Source organism: Aquarana catesbeiana, linkage group LG02, assembly GCF_042186555.1.
Source record: "Aquarana catesbeiana isolate 2022-GZ linkage group LG02, ASM4218655v1, whole genome shotgun sequence".
Lineage (NCBI taxonomy): Eukaryota > Metazoa > Chordata > Amphibia > Anura > Ranidae > Aquarana > Aquarana catesbeiana.
This window is the reverse complement of record NC_133325.1, coordinates 10550966-10568870: the sequence shown is the minus strand read 5'-3', so window position 1 is coordinate 10568870 and position 17905 is coordinate 10550966. Positions and strand designations below refer to the sequence as shown.

The 17905-nt window shown below is 51.2% G+C and overlaps 1 protein-coding gene across 1 annotated transcript in view; it reads left to right on the top strand.

Annotated features, from left to right (window-relative positions):
* The window catches only part of NUP98 (nucleoporin 98 and 96 precursor), a 94666-nt gene extending 77007 nt beyond the window's left edge, over positions 1-17659 (top strand). Inside the window, exons 21-33 of the mRNA XM_073612545.1 lie at positions 1002-1181; positions 2264-2414; positions 5453-5864; positions 7617-7837; positions 8773-9042; positions 9154-9311; positions 11000-11143; positions 11736-11878; positions 12801-13022; positions 13269-13510; positions 13592-13746; positions 15086-15197; positions 15646-17659. Of these exons, the coding sequence (XP_073468646.1) occupies positions 1002-1181; positions 2264-2414; positions 5453-5864; positions 7617-7837; positions 8773-9042; positions 9154-9311; positions 11000-11143; positions 11736-11878; positions 12801-13022; positions 13269-13510; positions 13592-13746; positions 15086-15197; positions 15646-15857 (2622 nt within the window). The 3' untranslated portion in view covers positions 15858-17659. The remainder of the gene's footprint in view (positions 1-1001; positions 1182-2263; positions 2415-5452; positions 5865-7616; positions 7838-8772; positions 9043-9153; positions 9312-10999; positions 11144-11735; positions 11879-12800; positions 13023-13268; positions 13511-13591; positions 13747-15085; positions 15198-15645) is intronic.
* The last annotated feature ends 246 nt before the right edge of the window (positions 17660-17905 follow it).

The following is a 17905-nucleotide window of genomic DNA, read 5'->3' as shown; positions in this document are numbered from 1 at the left end:
GCCTTATTTTTGGTAGTATGTGTTCTCCTGGACTGACCTAAAGCTTTGCCAGTGTCCAGTCCTTCCGTACGCTGAAGTATAATCTGAAGGAAAGACTTCCTGTGTCTCTCCATGTACTTCAAGGAACAGATTTTGCAGTAAGCTTGATGACCATCTTGTCTGATTTTCACTTGTTTCCAGGCTAAAGGAAATGGCAGAGGGCGCCAACTAAGTGCAGTACATTGGTAAAGACTTGATTCTAAAAATAACAAATGGCAACTTACAAAGTGCATGAGGAAGACAGCCTGTTATTCACCCGGTGCGGTGAGCTGAAGACAGCCTGTTATTCACCCGGGGCGGCGAGCTGAAGACAGCCTGTTATTCACCCGGGGCGGCGAGCTGAAGACAGCCTGTTATTCACCCGGGGCGGCGAGCTGATGAGCCTCGGTGTGTCTTCAGAAGCTGTGTAGGACACCAGAAATCCTGGCGCTCATGGACTGTACAAGACTAGAAGTGTCGTCACACCTGGGAAGGGCCACAACGTGGGGAGCCGGAGCTCCTCCTCCTCCTCCTCCTCCTCCCTGATCATGTGTCCCCATGTGCATGTCCTTAGGGTTGAAAAAGGAGCAGTTACAGTCCAAAACCTGTAGCCACGCTCCCCAAGTTGGGGCTCTCTGGCTTCTGAAGACACCTTGAGCAGCAGCTAACCGTCACCGGGTGTATGACCTGCTCTTACCCTCATGCACTTTGTGAGTTGCCACCTAGTTAGCGCCCTCTGCTGTTTCCTTTTTATTGCAGAGATCACATCCGTCTCATTGAGATGCCACCATGGATATTTCTGGACTTTCTAGTATAATCGTACACCTCCTACCTCACATTCACATGTATGCTTGTTGTAGGTCAGCTGTATCCTTACCTGCACCATTCTTCATTATTCCTTGTTACATTTTCCAGGCTAGTGGCCAATTCCTCACTTAAAGCCCCCTAGTGGCAGCAGTGTGAACCGTTCTGTCTCTTCTCAGGGCTCAGTGGCGGAACTGTTGGGACACGCTCTGGAGCTGGACAGCGACATGGTGGATGTGACTCAGGAGACGTTCAAGGAAACGGCCATGGAAGATCTGGAGGTTCCGGAGGATCAGGAATCGCTCTCTGCCTCCATACACATTGCCTCTTCTCTCGGGGTGAACCCTCATGCTCTGCAGGTGAGTTCCTCAGAGACTGGCCCGTGGGAACTTACCAACACCATTTCCAGATTCTCCTGGGTTGGGTGGGTCTCCATTTGTTATCTTCACTTATGCCCTGAAGGATATGAAGGTTGGAGGCCAGGCTTGGCGCTCATCAATGTGATTTCAGCTTCTGGGGGTGTTCAGCACAAACTCGCCACATCTCAACAGCAGGCACAGTGAGCACTTGTTTGTTGGACGCCATTTATTGGTGTCAGTGATGGGTCACCTGGGTGGAGAGTACAGGAAGGAGAGGTCACTGGGGTGGTTATTTTTTTTAGCTGTCTGCATACCAACATAGCCAAAGGAAGTAATCTAATAGGTAGGTTCTGGCCCTCCCCTGTTGAGTGGGTAGGTAGGGTCTGTCCTTTTTTCCTGTTGGGTGGGTGGGTAGGTAGGTTCTGGCCCTCCCCTGTTGAGTGGGTAGGTAGGGTCTGTCCTTTTTCCTGTTGGGTGGGTAGGTAGGTTCTGTCCTTTCCCCTGTTGGGTAGGTAGGTTCTGTCCTTTCCCCTGTTGGGTAGGTAGGTTCTGTCCTTTCCCCTGTTGGGTGGGTGGGTAGGTAGGTTCTGTCCTTTCCCCTGTTGGGTAGGTAGGTTCTGTCCTTTCCCCTGTTGGGTAGGTAGGTTCTGTCCTTTCCCCTGTTGGGTAGGTAGGTTCTGGCCCTCCCCTGTTGGCTGGGTAGGTAGGTTCTGTCCTTTCCCCTGTTGGCTGGGTAGGTAGGTTCTGTCCTTTCCCCTGTTGGGTGGGTAGGTAGGTTCTGTCCTTTCCCCTGTTGGGTGGGTGGGTAGGTAGGTTCTGTCCTTTCCCCTGTTGGGTAGGTAGGTTCTGGCCCTCCCCTGTTGGCTGGGTAGGTAGGTTCTGTCCTTTCCCCTGTTGGGTAGGTAGGTTCTGGCCCTCCCCTGTTGGCTGGGTAGGTAGGTTCTGTCCTTTCCCCTGTTGGGTAGGTAGGTTCTGGCCCTCCCCTGTTGGGTGGGTAGGTAGGTTCTGGCCCTCCCCTGGTTGTCTAGGTAGGTTCTGGCCCTCCTTGGCTGGGTGTTGATGGTGTTTCCTGTATTTGTCAGGTGATGAAGGCGTCTCTTCTGATGGATGAAGATGGTGTGACGGATCTCTTATCTCCTTATGGCCACTACCCATCCTTGCTGGAGACCTCACAGGAAGGGCGCTCCCCCCGACTCCTCCACCCCTCCTCTCAGGCTCAGCGGACCTCCAGTGGTGAGTTCACAATGACCTCAACAGTACAAAGAAATGTGTGATAACCCATAGCAACCGCTTAGCTCGGTGTAGTACTTGATTGCTGTGGGTTTCCAAATGTAAACATTAATATTGGAACTGAACGGAATACTGCAAAATAATTCTGGGTTGGGGAAAAAAAAGGGGGGGAGGGTTGTAACTGCGCATAGGTGAAATGTGTAAACAAAAAAGGGGATTAAAGAGCTGCGGATTCCTATATGCAACACAAACACAGTAAAATCGACTTCGAAAAATGGAATCGCGCTAATGAGGAAACTGGTGTCCATGCAAATGACTATCAGTACTCCCTTATAAGCGAATAACAAATAAGGTGTGTAGAGCATATAAATTATAATGAATCACCAATATAAAAGAGTAAATAACAAATGAATAAATGAATAATCCATCAAAAATGCATTCTTCATGTGCAACAGTGAAGAGAAATTATATGTAAGTCCATGTGTGAACAACAAGATGAAATCACCCAGGTGATTAATGAAATCAATGGAGGTCCTGCTGGATAAGGACAAAGTGCTTGGTCCACCACCACGTATAGAGAGACTGGCCACTTACCAGAAACTCATGACCCCCCCACTACAGAGGGTCAGAGTGAGCTGTATGAACGGATTGTTCCAGACCACTACCGAGCATTGGCACTGGGATGGAACATCAGGGGCCTTGATATATGATGGAATGGTTCACACTTGCGGGACGTCAAACTCTCAGCAGAGTGATTGTAATCTAAACGGAAAAAGCTCCAATAGTGTAAAATCGTATGGCTTTATTAAATCAAAAAAGTAAACACTCACATGTAAAATTTAAAGTTGAGCGCCTAGAAAGAGGTCTGGAGCGCTGGCCGGAAGCTCACAGACAGCCCGTCCTGCTGGTAACACAACATTTCCAGGGTGCCCCTGAAAGACGTAATTTTATTACGAAACACCGCGTAGGGCGGAGCGGTGTGTTCACGTCACCGCTGTTGGTTTACCAGCAGGAGAGATTCTTACTCATTCACAAAACGGAAGTACAGTTTACTCCAGTGATGAATGGACACAGGAGTGATCAGTACTGATTGCTCACTATGTCCGTTCAAGGAAAGGAAGGGGGCTGGTAAACACATTTTAGGAAGGAGGATCAAGTGATACAAAAGGTAATAGCTGTGGGGGAGGAGATGAAAGTACCCTGTGGGGACAGGATAGGCTTCTCTGAAGAGGAGGGTTTTTAGGGATTGTCTAAAAGCAAACAGAGTAGGAGATAATCTGACAGATTGGGGTAGGGAGTTCCATAGGATGGGAGAGGCGCAGGAAAAGTCCTGGAGGCGAGTATGGGGGGAGGCGACGACTGAACGAGAGAGTAGGTAGTCTTGGGAGTACCGGCAAGAACGATTTGGTTGGCATTTTGAGACTAGGCTCGTGATGTAGCTGGGGGCAGAATTGTGGACGACTTGTTGGGTGAGTGGCAGTTAGTGGAGGCATTGGCAGAATGGGGAAGGAGGGATTTGAAGAGAGGGGTGGAGGACACTGAATGGAGACCAGTGGAGGGATTGGTAGAGAGGGGTGGAGGACACTGGATGGAGGTCAGTGTAGGGATTGGCAGAGAGGGGTGGAGGACAGTGAATGGAGACCAGTGGAGGGATTGGTAGAGAGGGGTGGAGGACACTGAATGGATGCCAGCGGAGGGATTGGCAGAGAGGGGTGGAGGACACTGAATGGAGACCAGTGGAGGGATTGGTAGAGAGGGGTGGAGGACACTGAATGGAGGGATTGGCAGAGAGGGGTGGAGGACACTGAATGGAGGCCAGTGGAGGGAGTGGTAGAGAGGGGTGGAGGACACTGAATGGAGGCCAGTGGAGGGATTGGCAGAGAGGGGTGGAGGACACTGAATGGAGGCCAGTGGAGGGATTGGCAGAGAGGGGTGGAGGACACTGAATGGAGACCAGTGGAGAGGGGTGGAGGACACTGAATGGAGACCAGTGGAGGGATTGGTAGAGAGGGGTGGAGGACACTGAATGGAGACCAGTGGAGGGATTGGTAGAGAGGGGTGGAGGACACTAAATGGAGACCAGTGGAGAGGGGTGGAGGACACTGAATGGAGACCAGTGGAGGGATTGGCAGAGAGGGATGGAGGACACTGAATGGAGACCAGTGGAGGGATTGGTAGAGAGGGGTGGAGGACACTGAATGGAGACCAGTGGAGGGATTGGTAGAGAGGGGTGGAGGACACTGAATGGAGGCCAGTGGAGGGATTGGCAGAGAGGGGTGGAGGACACTGAATGGAGGCCAGTGGAGGGATTGGCAGAGAGGGGTGGAGGACACTGAATGGAGGCCAGTGGAGGGATTGGTAGAGAGGGGTGGAGGACACTGAATGGAGACCGGTGGAGGAATTGGCAGAGAGGGGTGGAGGACACTGAATGGAGACCAGTGGAGAGGGGTGGAGGACACTGAATGGAGACCAGTGGAGGGATTGGTAGAGAGGGGTGGAGGACACTGAATGGAGACCAGTGGAGGGATTGGTAGAGAGGGGTGGAGGCCAGTGGAGGGATTGGCAGAGAGGAGTAGCAGACACTGGGCGGTTGGTAAGGTGGATGAGTCTGGCAGCAGCATTAATGATGGACTAAAGGAGGGATAGTCTATGTAGAGGTAAGCCAATGAGAGGGGAGTTGCAGTAGTCGAGGCGAGAGTTGACGAGGGAGTGGATTAGGAGCTAAGGAGTGTATTTTGGACAGGTTGAGGTGGAAAGATTTGGACAGTGATTGGACGAGGGGCCGAAAGGACAGTTGAGAGTCCAGGATTACACCTAGAACCTTGGCATGCTGGGACGGGCTTTGTACGGCATATGGACCTGGCCAGCTTGAAGCAGTGCTTTAGGTCCATACGCTGTACAGACCTGGCAGCGAAATGGTTAACCTCCTGTAGGAAAGGAGCTTCTAGACTTGTAGGAAGCAGACATGGAGAGAAGTTTGTAATGGTTTCTATCTGATTGTTGGCTCTTGCAGTATTCTATAATCCATCTTCTTTTCCCAGTTGGAGGTCTCCTGCAGTCCCGCTTCACTGGATCTTCATTACTCAAACAGAGTGAGTCTGGTCAAAGTCCTCGTCCATCTTCATCAGCCTCCATGGGGGCCCCATGGCCTGGCCTGGGTCTCCTAGCCCCCTCCTTCCTGATGCCATCTCCTGCCCCAGAAATACAGCTGAAGACTGTGGGGACCCAAAGGCAGCAAGGCCTGGTACCCCTCAAGAAGTCCATATGCACTGGCCGGGGCAGGATGTTGATTGACATGGGCCTGTTTATGGGACGGTCGTTCCGGGTCGGTTGGGGGCCCAACTGGACTTTGGTTCACAGCGGGAAGGTCATCAGCGAGTCCAGCATGGTGGAGAAAACCGACAAACAAGGGAATGACTATGGATTTCTGCCCAAACCAGTCCCTGCCAAATCGTAAGTCTCCATGAAGGCCAAGAGGGCCACATTCTGGGGGGTACAATGCACATGCACCCCCTGATGATGAATTATACGTAGAAGGTAAATCTCTCCAGTGTGGCTTGTTTATGGGAATACATGAGCAAAAATGGGAGGAGTTTATCCATTTATAGTTGTTATACCGCCACCTAATGGTGAGCAGAAATACCTATGATGGCCTGCCCAGCAGAAGACTCCAGATGTTGGGTTATTAGAGAAGAACTCCATTGATGGACCTTCCTTTATAATGACTGACACAGGAGAAGATGCCAGATGTTGGGTCATTAGAGGAGATCTCAGTTGATATACCTCCATCTATATTGATTGGACCGGGGTTCCCCCAAAGGTTGCCAAGTGTTCCTTGAGCAAGGTTTCTTTTTCTTTATGGTACATCATTGGACATAGGAGTTGATATTCCAGACTACTTGGGTTATGCTGCCACCTTCAGGTCTATGGGACACTGACAAATCAAAGGTGGGAATCCCTGCCCAGACATAACCCCTCCCATCTCTGCAAAGCCTCAGGTTTTCGTGTCCTCAGGTGATGTAGTTTAGATTTCTCCCAAGATTTCCTTTTGTATGGACTTGGTCTTGATATCCTGGCCTGATGAGTTAGAGAAGGACCACATCTGGATTGGTCACTGTAGCCTAATGACCAGGAGGGACTTTACCTGCATGCATTGGGGGGTGGTTTTGGGACTGTAATGTCTACTACCTGCATGATCCAGCCGTGACCAGCAAACTCCAGGGTAGGGTGTATCTGGTAACTTTCCAGTCCAGGGCAGTGATCCTCTAAATGGGGAGTTGAGTGATGATTGGCCTCCTGGCAGCTATAGACTGGTGAGTGTCAGTGGAGTAGGTGGTAAACACACACGCTCTCACTCCGTTCAGATGGGTGGCTGCCCCCCTCTGGGCTTTACAATCCCTTGCCAAGTCCTGGCCTCTAGCAGACAATAGAGGGATTTTGGGGTTCACCCCATCAGGTAAGGAGGACCCCCTGCAATAGCTCCCCAAAGGGTCAGCTTAGGTGTGAATCCCTGAATAGCTCTAATTTTAGTGGCACAAGCGGCTACCTTTTTATGAGGAAGAGGGGGGGAATGATTGATCGATTATCCTCTGCAGATCTGGCCTCCCAGGAGGAACCTCTGGCTCAAGGGTTGTCCCAGACAGAAGACTCTGATGGGCTTGCTGGAAGATGTGGTGCGCTGTAACCTGAAGTTAGTCTGCAGTCGCTGATTTTGGGTCCTGGAGACTCCCGGAAGATCCCTAAATCCTTTCCAGTGCACCACCACCTACAAGTGATGTATGATGAGACTGGTATCTATTTGCCTGAAGGTGGCAACATAAACCAAGTAGCCATGAATATGAAGTCCTCTGTAAATGGAGATGTCCTACAGATAAACTAAAAGTCCTAATTTATTAAATCCCTCAGGGAAGCTCAGCTTACTGCCTGCCGTCCTTTCATGTTTCCCTTAATTGGGTTCCTATATGAATGTTAGAAGCTGTGCCTCTGGACAGACCTTGGAAAGGTCAGTCATGTGAAGTGATGGGTGTCGGGTATGAAGGTTCTGGAACTTACTGGTTCCTAGTTTGTATGGAAGAGCTGCTATGTTTATGTAGATCATAGAACGCAGGTCAGGTTATTTCCCAGGAGAAGTCTACATTCTGTTCCAGATCACCCAACCTCCTTTTTCCTGTGTAAGTGACTAATCTCCTCCATCTGTTTCCTCAGACTTATGGAATCTCCGTTTAAAGTCCACCTGGAGAAGCTGAGTTTGGAGGAGAAGGGGAAGGATCTTCAGTCTTATCTGATCCCACTGGAGATTGAGCTGAAGAACAGCACCATAAAGCCTGAGCCATGTCCTCTCCTTATACCCAACCCTGGCTTTGCCGCCATTCATGACTACGCCGGATGGGTCAGTGAAGAGTGCCAGGAGCCTTCAGAGATGGAAGGTAAGTAGAACCATTGAGGCTGAACATTCTATGATGTGAGGAGACTTGGCTGGTCTCATAAGGACGTTAAATTATCAATACGTTGAGTGGGGCCTGGGGACCCAGGGATTGATCAGTAATAGAGGTGTTTAGGTAGAGGGGTGGAATGTCTGGGGTCCAGGGATTGGTCAGATATAGATGCAGTTGGGTAGAGGGGGGGGCGCTGGGGACCCAGGGCTTGGTCAGTTATAGAGGCGGTTGGGTCATTTTCTAAATTATTATTTTTAGGTCCTAAATACACCGGTCTTTGCTTCTAAGGTCTAAAGCTTATATACCATATTGGGTGAATGAAGGGGTTACGCTCTGTCTATTGGGTGAATGAAGGGGTTACGCTCTGTCTATTGGGTGAATGAAGGGGTTACGCTCTGTCTATTGGGTGAATGAAGGGGTTACGCTCTGTCTATTGGGTGAATGAAGGGGTTACGCTCTGTCTATTGGGTGAATGAAGGGGTTACGCTCTGTCTATTGGGTGAATGAAGGGGTTACGCTCTGTCTATTGGGTGAATGAAGGGGTTACGCTCTGTCTATTGGGTGAATGAAGGGGTTACGCTCTGTCTATTGGGTGAATGAAGGGGTTACGCTCTGTCTATTGGGTGAATGAAGGGGCTACGCTCTGTATATTGGGTGAATGAAGGGGCTACGCTCTGTATATTGGGTGAATGAAGGGGCTACGCTCTGTATATTGGGTGAATGAAGGGGCTACGCTCTGTATATTGGGTGAATGAAGGGGCTACGCTCTGTATATTGGGTGAATGAAGGGGCTACGCTCTGTATATTGGGTGAATGAAGGGGCTACGCTCCATCTGTTGGGTGAATGAAGGGGTTACGCTCTGTATGTTGGATGAATGAAGGGGTTACGCTCCGTATAATGTGCTCCATATTTTTGCTCTGTACAGCTGTGGTAAAACAGTGGTGCCTAACGTGGACCATGTGCAAGGCGTTGTGGGGCCAGCTGCGGGAACTGGAGGCAAGCCTAGATGAAACCAACCAGTATGTGGAGAGATTACAGCGCAGGAAGGCCTTCTCCCATTGGTTGGCTGAGACGGCGGTTGATCGCATTGAGTCGGAGGTGGTGATGCACCAAAAGGAACGTCCCATCGAGGCCGTCTTCAGCTACCTGACCGGCTGCCGTATCAGTGAGGCGTGTCGACTGGCGCAGAGATCTGGTGAGCGCTTGGCGTGTGTTCCTATAATCTCTTCCGTCATTAAGGGGCGCTGTGTGTGTGTGTGTGGGGACAGCAGAGGCCTCTTTTCCTAGCTGTGTGATGTCTTTGCAGGGGACCATCGGCTCTCTATGATGTTGTCGCAGTTGGTGGGCAGTCAGCAGCTACAGGAACTGATGCGTATGCAGCTGGAGGACTGGCAGAAGCAGCAGGTGGACCGCTTCATCCAGGAGGAGAGGCTGAAGGTCTATGTGCTCTTATCTGGCACTGCGGTAAGTACAGGGCTTCCGAGCAGCGGGCCACCCTTCAGAGCGGCGCGTCTCCATCTCCGGGCGGGTCTCCCTTTTTAGTACGGCGCGTCCCCATCTCCAGGCGGGTCTCTTTTTTAGTATGGTGCGTCCCATTCCCCGGGTGGGTCTCTTTTTAGTACGGCGCGTCCCCGGGCAGGTCTCCCTTTTTAGAGCGGTGCGTCCCCGGGCAGGTCTCCCTTTTTAGAGCGGTACGTCCCCATCCTCGGGCGAGTCTCCACTTTTTAGAGCGGCGTGTCCCCGGGCAGGTCTCCCTTTTTAGAGCGGTGTGTCCCCATCCCCGGGCGGGTCTCTGCTTTTTAGAGCGGCGTGTCCCCATGCCCTGGCAGGGCTCCCTTTTTTAGAAGGGCAAATACTCCTCCGCCCCCGTTCCATAGTCCAGCAGACCCAGCTAGATCCAATACGGATCACCTCAAAGGTCGTTTTGCCGGGAAAGTCCATCTGCGTTGCCATTTTTGTTGTCCCAGTTTGTACTGCACAGTAAAGTTGTAGGGCATAACTCCACCGCAGTAAGTGTCCGCTGTCCCCGGACAAATGAGCACTGTGAAGGATCGTCCATTGAGATACGACCCGAAGTGTTTTCAGGGCCCACACCAGCGCCAAACATTCTTTTTCCACGGCTGCAAACCCCACCTCCCCTCCCTTAGCACTGCTTCCAACCCGAAGGTAGAGGCATCTGAATGGACACAAACATTTGGGGCTGGGGCAGAAATCAAAGCATTTTCTGTGGTCGCATTCCTATAATTTGTCTGATTTTGGTAGGCTTGGGGGCAAGAACTTCTTTGCCTTACAGCCAGGGTGTAATTCTGGGTGGTACAGTCATACCTCCGCTTCTGCTGCCCCTGCGCGGTCTGAAGGTTCTTCAGCCGGTCCCTGAGCACTAGTACGTATCCTACCACAGAGGTCTCCTCAGCCCCTACACCTCCTTCCCAATGAGCTCTAAGTAGATCTAATGGCCCCCTCGTCTATCTTCCGTACAATAACAAATGGGGAGAACCCCGTAGATTCCTGCGGCACGTCCCGGTAAGCGAACAGGAGGTGCGGCAGAAATTTCTCCCTATCCCGGTGGGAAGTTGCGAACGTCCGCAGTAATTGCTTCGTCGTTCCATTAAATTGCTCCCTTAATCTGTAAGTCTGGGGGTGGTAGGGGGAGCTCTGTAGAAGCTTAATTTCACAACTGCTGTGTCAGGTCCCTTGGTCCGAGATAATCTCCTGAGGGAAACCCACCTTGGCAGAGATCAGAAGCAGAGGCTTTGTCACTGTCGAGTAGCATAATCTACCAACGTCAAGATATATACAGTAATCCCAATATATCTGTTCCCTTTCTAATCCCCCGGGGAGCCAGGTCAGGTCAGATAGTAGTTCCCAGGTAAAGTCAATCTGAGGTTGGGGGAAGTTGGGTCTTACCTGGGTCCCACCATGGAGCGCCTCCTCCGCTCTCCTTCCCTCACAGGGAAGGCTTCTGGGGATAAATCCACAAGGAAAGATGTCCCAAATCATTTCCAAGGAAATCCCTCACCCTCCTGGATCTTCTGTAGTCGTCCTGTACAGGAAGGGGAACGTAAATGAGGACTTTTATTGGTGAAAGCTCAGTGCTGCACTTGTTCTGCCAATCCAATGTAACCATAAGTGTTTTCTCCCCTCCCCCCTAGGTATGGCAATCCTCCGATAAGAAATCCATCAATGTCTGCTCACAACTGGACTGGAAGCGAGCGTTGGCTGTTCACCTCTGGTACATGCTCCCACCTACCGCCTCCATCGCCCAGGCACTACAGAAATACGAGGAGGCTTTTCAGGTAGCCGTTCTCCATTGACACGGACTGCCAGATAATGGGACTGACTCCTCCTCCTCCTACTGACTGCCAGATAACAGGACTGACTCCTCCTCCTCTTCTACGGACTGCCAGATAACGGCACTGACTCCTCCTCCTACTGACTGCCAGATAACAGGACCGACTCCTCCTCCTCTTCTACGGACTGCCAGATAACGGCACTGACTCCTCCTCCTACTGACTGCCAGATAACGGCACTGACTCCTCCTCCCCTTCTACTGACTGCCAGAAAACGGGACTGACTCCTCCTCCTACTGACTGCCAGATAATGGGACCGACTCCTCCTCCCCTTCTACTGACTGCCAGATAATGGGACCGACGACTCCTCCTCCTCTTCTACTGACTGCCAGATAATGGGACCGACGGACTCCTCCTACTGACTGCCAGATAATGGGACTGACTCCTCCTCCTCCTCTTCTACGGACTGCCAGATAATGGGACTGACTCCTCCTCCTCTTCTACGGACTGCCAGATAACGGGACTGACTCCTCCTCCTCTTCTACTGACTGCCAGATAACGGAACTGATGGACTTTTTTTTTTTTTTTTTCCCCCCAGGTGTCGGATGAGGGGCAGTGCTATGCATCCTACCCTCTGCCTTCATATCTGGAGAACGCTGACCTCGCTATGGAGTCCGAAACCTTCCCACCATCTATGCAGAGAGACGTCTGCTTCCACCTTCTGAAGCTGTACAGTGACAGGTGAGAGGCGCCTTGTGTCGTAGGGTAGACTTGTCCCGGTCGCTTTTATCCAACTTCCATCCTATGAGATTCCTTCAAATCTGAGCATCACAGTACACCGCCATGGTATGGGAGAGGGCTGGTCATTACTGGATGAGGGAGATCAGGTCAGGGTGAGGTTATAGTTGACATTCTCTGGTAATTGGGGCTCAGGGTAAGGTTATAGTTGATGTTCTCTGGTGATTGGGGCTCAGGGTGAGGTTATGGTTGATGTTCTCTGGTGATTGGGGCTCAGGGTGAGGTTATGGTTGATGTTCTCTGGTGATTGGGGCTCAGGGTGAGGTTATGGTTGATGTTCTCTGGTGATTGGGGCTCAGGGTGAGGTTATGGTTGATGTTCTCTGGTGATTGGGGCTCAGGGTGAGGTTATGGTTGATGTTCTCTGGTGATTGGGGCTCAGGGTGAGGTTATGGTTGATGTTCTCTGGTGATTGGGGCTCAGGGTGAGGTTATGGTTGATGTTCTCTGGTGATTGGGGCTCAGGGTGAGGTTATGGTTGATGTTCTCTGGTGATTGGGGCTCAGGGTGAGGTTATGGTTGATGTTCTCTGGTGATTGGGGCTCAGCGTGAGGTTATGGTTGATCTTCTCTGGTGATTGGGCCTCAGGGTGAGGTTATGGTTGATATTCTCTGGTGATTGGGGCTCAGGGTGAGGTTATGGTTGATGTTCTCTGGTGATTGGGGCTCAGGGTGAGGTTATGGTTGATATTCTCTGGTGATTGGGCCTCAGGTTGAGGTAATGGTTGATATTCTCTGGTGATTGGGGCTCAGGGTGAGGTTATGGTTGATATTCTCTGGTGATTGGGGCTCAGGGTGAGGTGGTTTTGTGGTGACTGACCTTTCTCTATATAATAATTGGGGTTTTCATCTTGTGACTCCTCTGTAGGTCTTATGACCTACGCCAGCTCTTGGACCCCCGAAGTATCACCTCCGACCCCTTGGACTATCGTCTCAGCTGGCACCTCTGGATGGTTCTACAGGCCTTAAATTACACCCACCTGTCAGCACAGAGCCAGGGAGTGCTGCACGCCAGCTATGCCGCTCAGCTGGAGAATGTGGGGCTGTGGGAGTGGGCCGTCTTCGTCATCCTTCACATCCCTGACCCTGTGTAAGTAATCTTCATGTCATTCCTCCGTATTGTCCTTCACATCTCTGACCCCGTGTAAGTAGTCTTCATGTCATTCCTCCGTATCATTCTTCACATCTCTGACCCCGTGTAAGTAGTCCTCATGTGAATCCTGTTCATCATGTAAGTGATACTTCAGTATTAGAATTGTCTGCTATCAATAAAGAAGGACTCTTCCTTGAATTTGGGAACACACCTTGGCTCAGCTTGGCTCCTCCCTTTCTTTAGGGTTCGGGAGTCGGCTGTGCGAGAGCTCCTGATCCGACACTGCGTCCTGCAGGAGACTCCGGAGTCGCTGATGAAGGAGAAGTTCCTGATTGAGAAGCTCTGCATCCCAGCACAATGGATCCATGAGGCAAAAGCCATCCGTTCCAGAAGAGAAGGAGACCAACACAAAGAGGCCATCTACCTCCTGAGAGCCGGCCACTGGAACCAATGTCACCGGCTGGTCTCCCGCCATCTGGCTTCAGGTCAGCACCACAACCTTCTCTTAAGCGTTCTGTACTGACGGGCCTCCGGGGAATGTCTTTTTAATGTCCTTTGTCTTCCAGATGCCATCATAAATGAGAATTACTCCTACCTACACAGCTTCTTAGATGAATTGTCCCGTCCTGAGAACTGTGTCCACATCCAGGGTTGGGACACGGCAGGACAGGTCTGCTTGGATTACATCACTATCATAGAGATGCTGAACAGTATCCGGCAGGTGAGGCTCAGGACCAGGTTATGGGGGATCTTGCGGGGGCAAGGTTAAAGAGGGGATCTTCTTTTTGTGGGTGGGGCGAGTTTATAGAGGGGCCCATCTTTGGTCCGTGCAGCTCAGGATGAGGTTATGGGGGATCTGTGCTGGCTGGAGCTCAGGGTGAAGTTATTGATGTGATCTTGACTGGGTGATGGGGCTTCAGGATGAGGTTATGGGGGAATCTTTGGAAGATTCAGCACGGGACAAGATTATGATAGATTTTCTGTGGTGGGTGGGGCTCAGGGTGCGGTTATGTGAGATCCTTCTTTGAGGGTGGAGCTCAGGATAAGGTTATGAGGGATCTTCTCTGGGAGATGGAGTTTAGGACAGGCTATGGTGGATCCTCTCTGGTGGGTAGGGCTCAGGTTGAGGTTATGGTGGATCTTCTCTGGTGGGTGGGACTCAGGTGGTTAAAGCGATAGTAAAGTCTTGTTTTAAAAAGAAAAAATCGTACTTGCCCTCTCTATGTAGTGGTTTTGCATAGAACAGCCCGGATCCTCTTCTTTTTGGGCCCCTTTCCGGCGCTCTTGGTTCCTCCCTTCTGCCGGGTGCCCCCACAGCAAGCAGCTTGCTGTGGGGGCATCCAAGCAGGCGCGCTCCCAACCTGCGGCTGCTTGGGTGTCCATTCTCACACGAATTGGCTCCTGCTGCTGCCAAAAGCCAACCAGAAATGTGAGTCAACCAGAGAGGCAAGTCTCTCGTGGACATTGCTAAATAGAGGGGGGCTCAGGTAAAAATGAGTGGGGGGGGGGGGCTGTTGCACACAGGTTTTTTTTTTTTTACCTTCATGCACAGAATGCACATTGTGCTTTTTACAACCACTTTAAGCGGGATCTTCTGTGGTGGGTGGGACTCGAGGCAAGTATGTGGGATCTTCTCTGAATGGCAGGGCTCAGGATGAGGTTATAGTTGATATTTTCTGCTTATTGAGCCTCAGGGTGAGGTTATGGTTGATATTTTCTGGTTATTGGGCCTCAGGGTGAGGTTATGGTTGATATTCTCTACTGATTGGGCCTCAGGGCGGGGTTATGGTTTATGTTCTCCGGTGATTGGGCCTCTGAGTGAGGTTATCCCCAGAGAATATCGGGCATCTTCAGTGGTAGGTGGGACTCAGGGTGAGGTTACGGGGGACCTGATCTGCAAGATGAGGCTCAGGGTGTGGTTACCAGGTATCGTTTGTGGTGGGTGGGGCTCAGAACGAGGTTATGGGGAATTTCTTCTGTGACGGGTGGGGCTGGGGGTGAGGTTATCAGGGCTTCTCTGTGGAGGGTGAAGGATGACCGATTCTCTTTTTCTCTTGTAGAGTGAATGTTCGGTGTATGAGTTGGAGAGGTTACACAATAAAGTCATCTCCGTCTGTAACCGGGTGGAGCAGATCCAATGCTACAAATCCAAAGACAGGTTGGCTCAGTCCGGTAAGTGGTGGCCAATCCTTATCCTGGGTTTAGCTGGAACCACCAATAGGAGGTCCTGGGCCTGGTGATTACACAATGGAATGGAGGGGGGGAACTTCCCTCACTTCATTGATTGACTGGTGGGTTCCTGTACAAGTTTTGGTTTTTATTTTTTGTTCCTGGTCATTCAGGACTTAGTGTAGAAATCAGCTCTCTATGCTGGACATATATGGGGGGGGGGGGGGGGTTGGGAGGGGCCAGTGCTGGACATATGGGGGGGGGATTTTTCCTCTAGCGCTGGACAGAAATCCCTCCCATTGGAGGAAATGGGCAGTAAAAACCTGGCAGAAGTTCTAAACCCCATAGTGAGTACAGGTACACTTACCAGTACAATGGCTTTGTGAATGTTTGGGGTGTTCGGCGTACCGACTCTTCTAAGTTCTAACCAAGTTTTTCTCTTCCTTTCCAGAAATGGCGAAACGCGTCGCCAACATCCTCCGTGTCGTCCTTCGTTTACAGCATTCACCAGAATCTGATGACACCGCCGACCTCCAGCGAGTCCCCCTCAGGCTCCTCGCCCCCCACATCGGCCGACTCCCCATGCCAGAGGACTATGCTATGGAAGAACTCCGCAGTCTCACGCAGTCTTACTTGAGAGAACTGACTTTGCACAGCCAGTAGAGGGCGGCCTTGTCTGGTCATGTGATTTTTTTTTTTTCCCTCCGGAAAGCCTTTTGTATCTTCAGCCCCCTTCCCCCTCCCCCCGGAGAGCCGGCTCAGAGGCCAGGAGGTGCCATTTCCTGCAGGCAGACTGCTGAATGTGAACTACGAATTAAAGGAGAAGTCCAAGATTCCTATAGAAATAAAGCCGGCTCTCTCTCTGCCCGCCCCCTGGTTCCAGTCAGGTGTCTGGTTTCAATAGAGACATCCTCATTAGTTTGGGGCCCTGTAGTATTGATACCAGTCACCCTGTAGGTGGGTAGAGAAGGCCGGGGGAGGGGGGAGAGTATTTTTATTGGTGTGTGTGTGTATATGTAAAAAATCTTCCACTTCTCCTTTTTAATGATGTCCTCCTGTGATTGGTCGATTATGGGAGGGATGTCTGCATACGTTGTAATGACGTCCTCCTTAGATGAGGTGATGGGAGGAATGTACATTGTAATGATGTCCTCCGTTGATTGGTCGATGATGGGAGGGGTGTCGGTATGAGTTGTAGTCATTCAGACTTTTCCTATGTACAGAGTTTTTTATGTGGATTGTGTGGCTCTCCTGGACCGGTGTGATTTTTTTTTTTTTTTTTTTTTTTTCCCGTTCACACCTCCTGGTCCCATCTGCCAAAGTAGGAGGAGCGTCTGGTTGGGTGTCACAATGATGCATTTGATTTTCTCGGCCTATTGCTGTTCTCATTGCCTGTGTGGGTGTGTCGTCAGCCAGTGACCTGCAGCTTGGGGGGGCGCTTTGGTTGTCGGGGCCTCTCGATTAAGTTTAAAGGAAACCTGTACTGGGCTGTATGGCATCTGAGCTCTTATCAGGGACCAGTTGCCTGCAACTGGGGACCATCACACCACCCCTACCAACCCCCTGCTGATTCTTGATGGGGGCAAAAACTTCATACAACCCATGGAAGTTCAAGGGAACCCAGCACCAGACTATGAGGGTCACCAGACACCCCCCCCCCCCCCCCCCCGGTGGCCTATCATTTGAGTCTGCCCAGATATGAATGTTACCCCTGTCCCCAACCCTCCCCATTACACATCACCCAACCCTCCTAGCTGAGAGTTGCCCATCACCAGACCCTCAATGGCTGGGTCACCCAACTCTCTCTAGTAATGGGTATTACCCCTGTCCCTATTACCCATCTCCCCAACCCTCTCCAGCTATGGGCATTACCCCATCGGCCGACTCTCTCCATCACCAGAACCTCCTTGCTGAGAGTCGCCCATCACCTGACCCTCGATGGTTGGGTCATCCAACCCTCTCCAGTCATGAGTATTACCTGTCCCCATTACCCTGTCACCCAACCCTCACGGCTGAGAGTTGCCCATCACCTGACCCTCGATGGTTGGGTCATCCAACCCTCTCCAGTCATGGGTATTACCTGTCCCCATTACCCCGTCGCCCAACCCTCACGGCTGAGAGTTGCCCATCACCTGACCCTCTCCAGCTGCCACCCAAATGTTCCTGGTTGGGAGAGTCACTTTTTGTCACTCTATGCTCTCCAGCTGTGAGTCGCCCATCACCCAACCTATGTGTCCCCCCAATCTCCAGGTCTCCCTAGGTGTGAGTGCCCCCCAATTTCCCGGTTCTCCCCGGCTGTGTGGAAGTGTCGAAGCCCCGCCCTCTGGCTTGGTGTGATGTGTGTTTGCCTGCCTAGTGTTGATGCATGGGTTATGAGAAATTTATTTTAAGAGAATTAATAAATACAAATTCATTTTTTTTTTTTTTTTTGTTTTCAGAACTTTTTAATAAAACTTTACAATGCAGTTTGGTGTAATCTGTATGTTGGGGGCAGCTCTGGTCTTATCTGGATTTGTGGGCGCGCTATTCAGCCTCCTGTGTGTTCTGCCCCCTCTGCTGCTGTCCCCTTCTCTGCATGACAAAGGGTTGGAGGTGGGATGGGCGGTGAGAGCTGCCCTACCGTTTAAGTTATCAAGCCAGTGATTGGTTGCTAGGACCACCCCACGTCTTAGCAACCAACCACCCACCCAACAGTTGGGAAGCTCCCACCA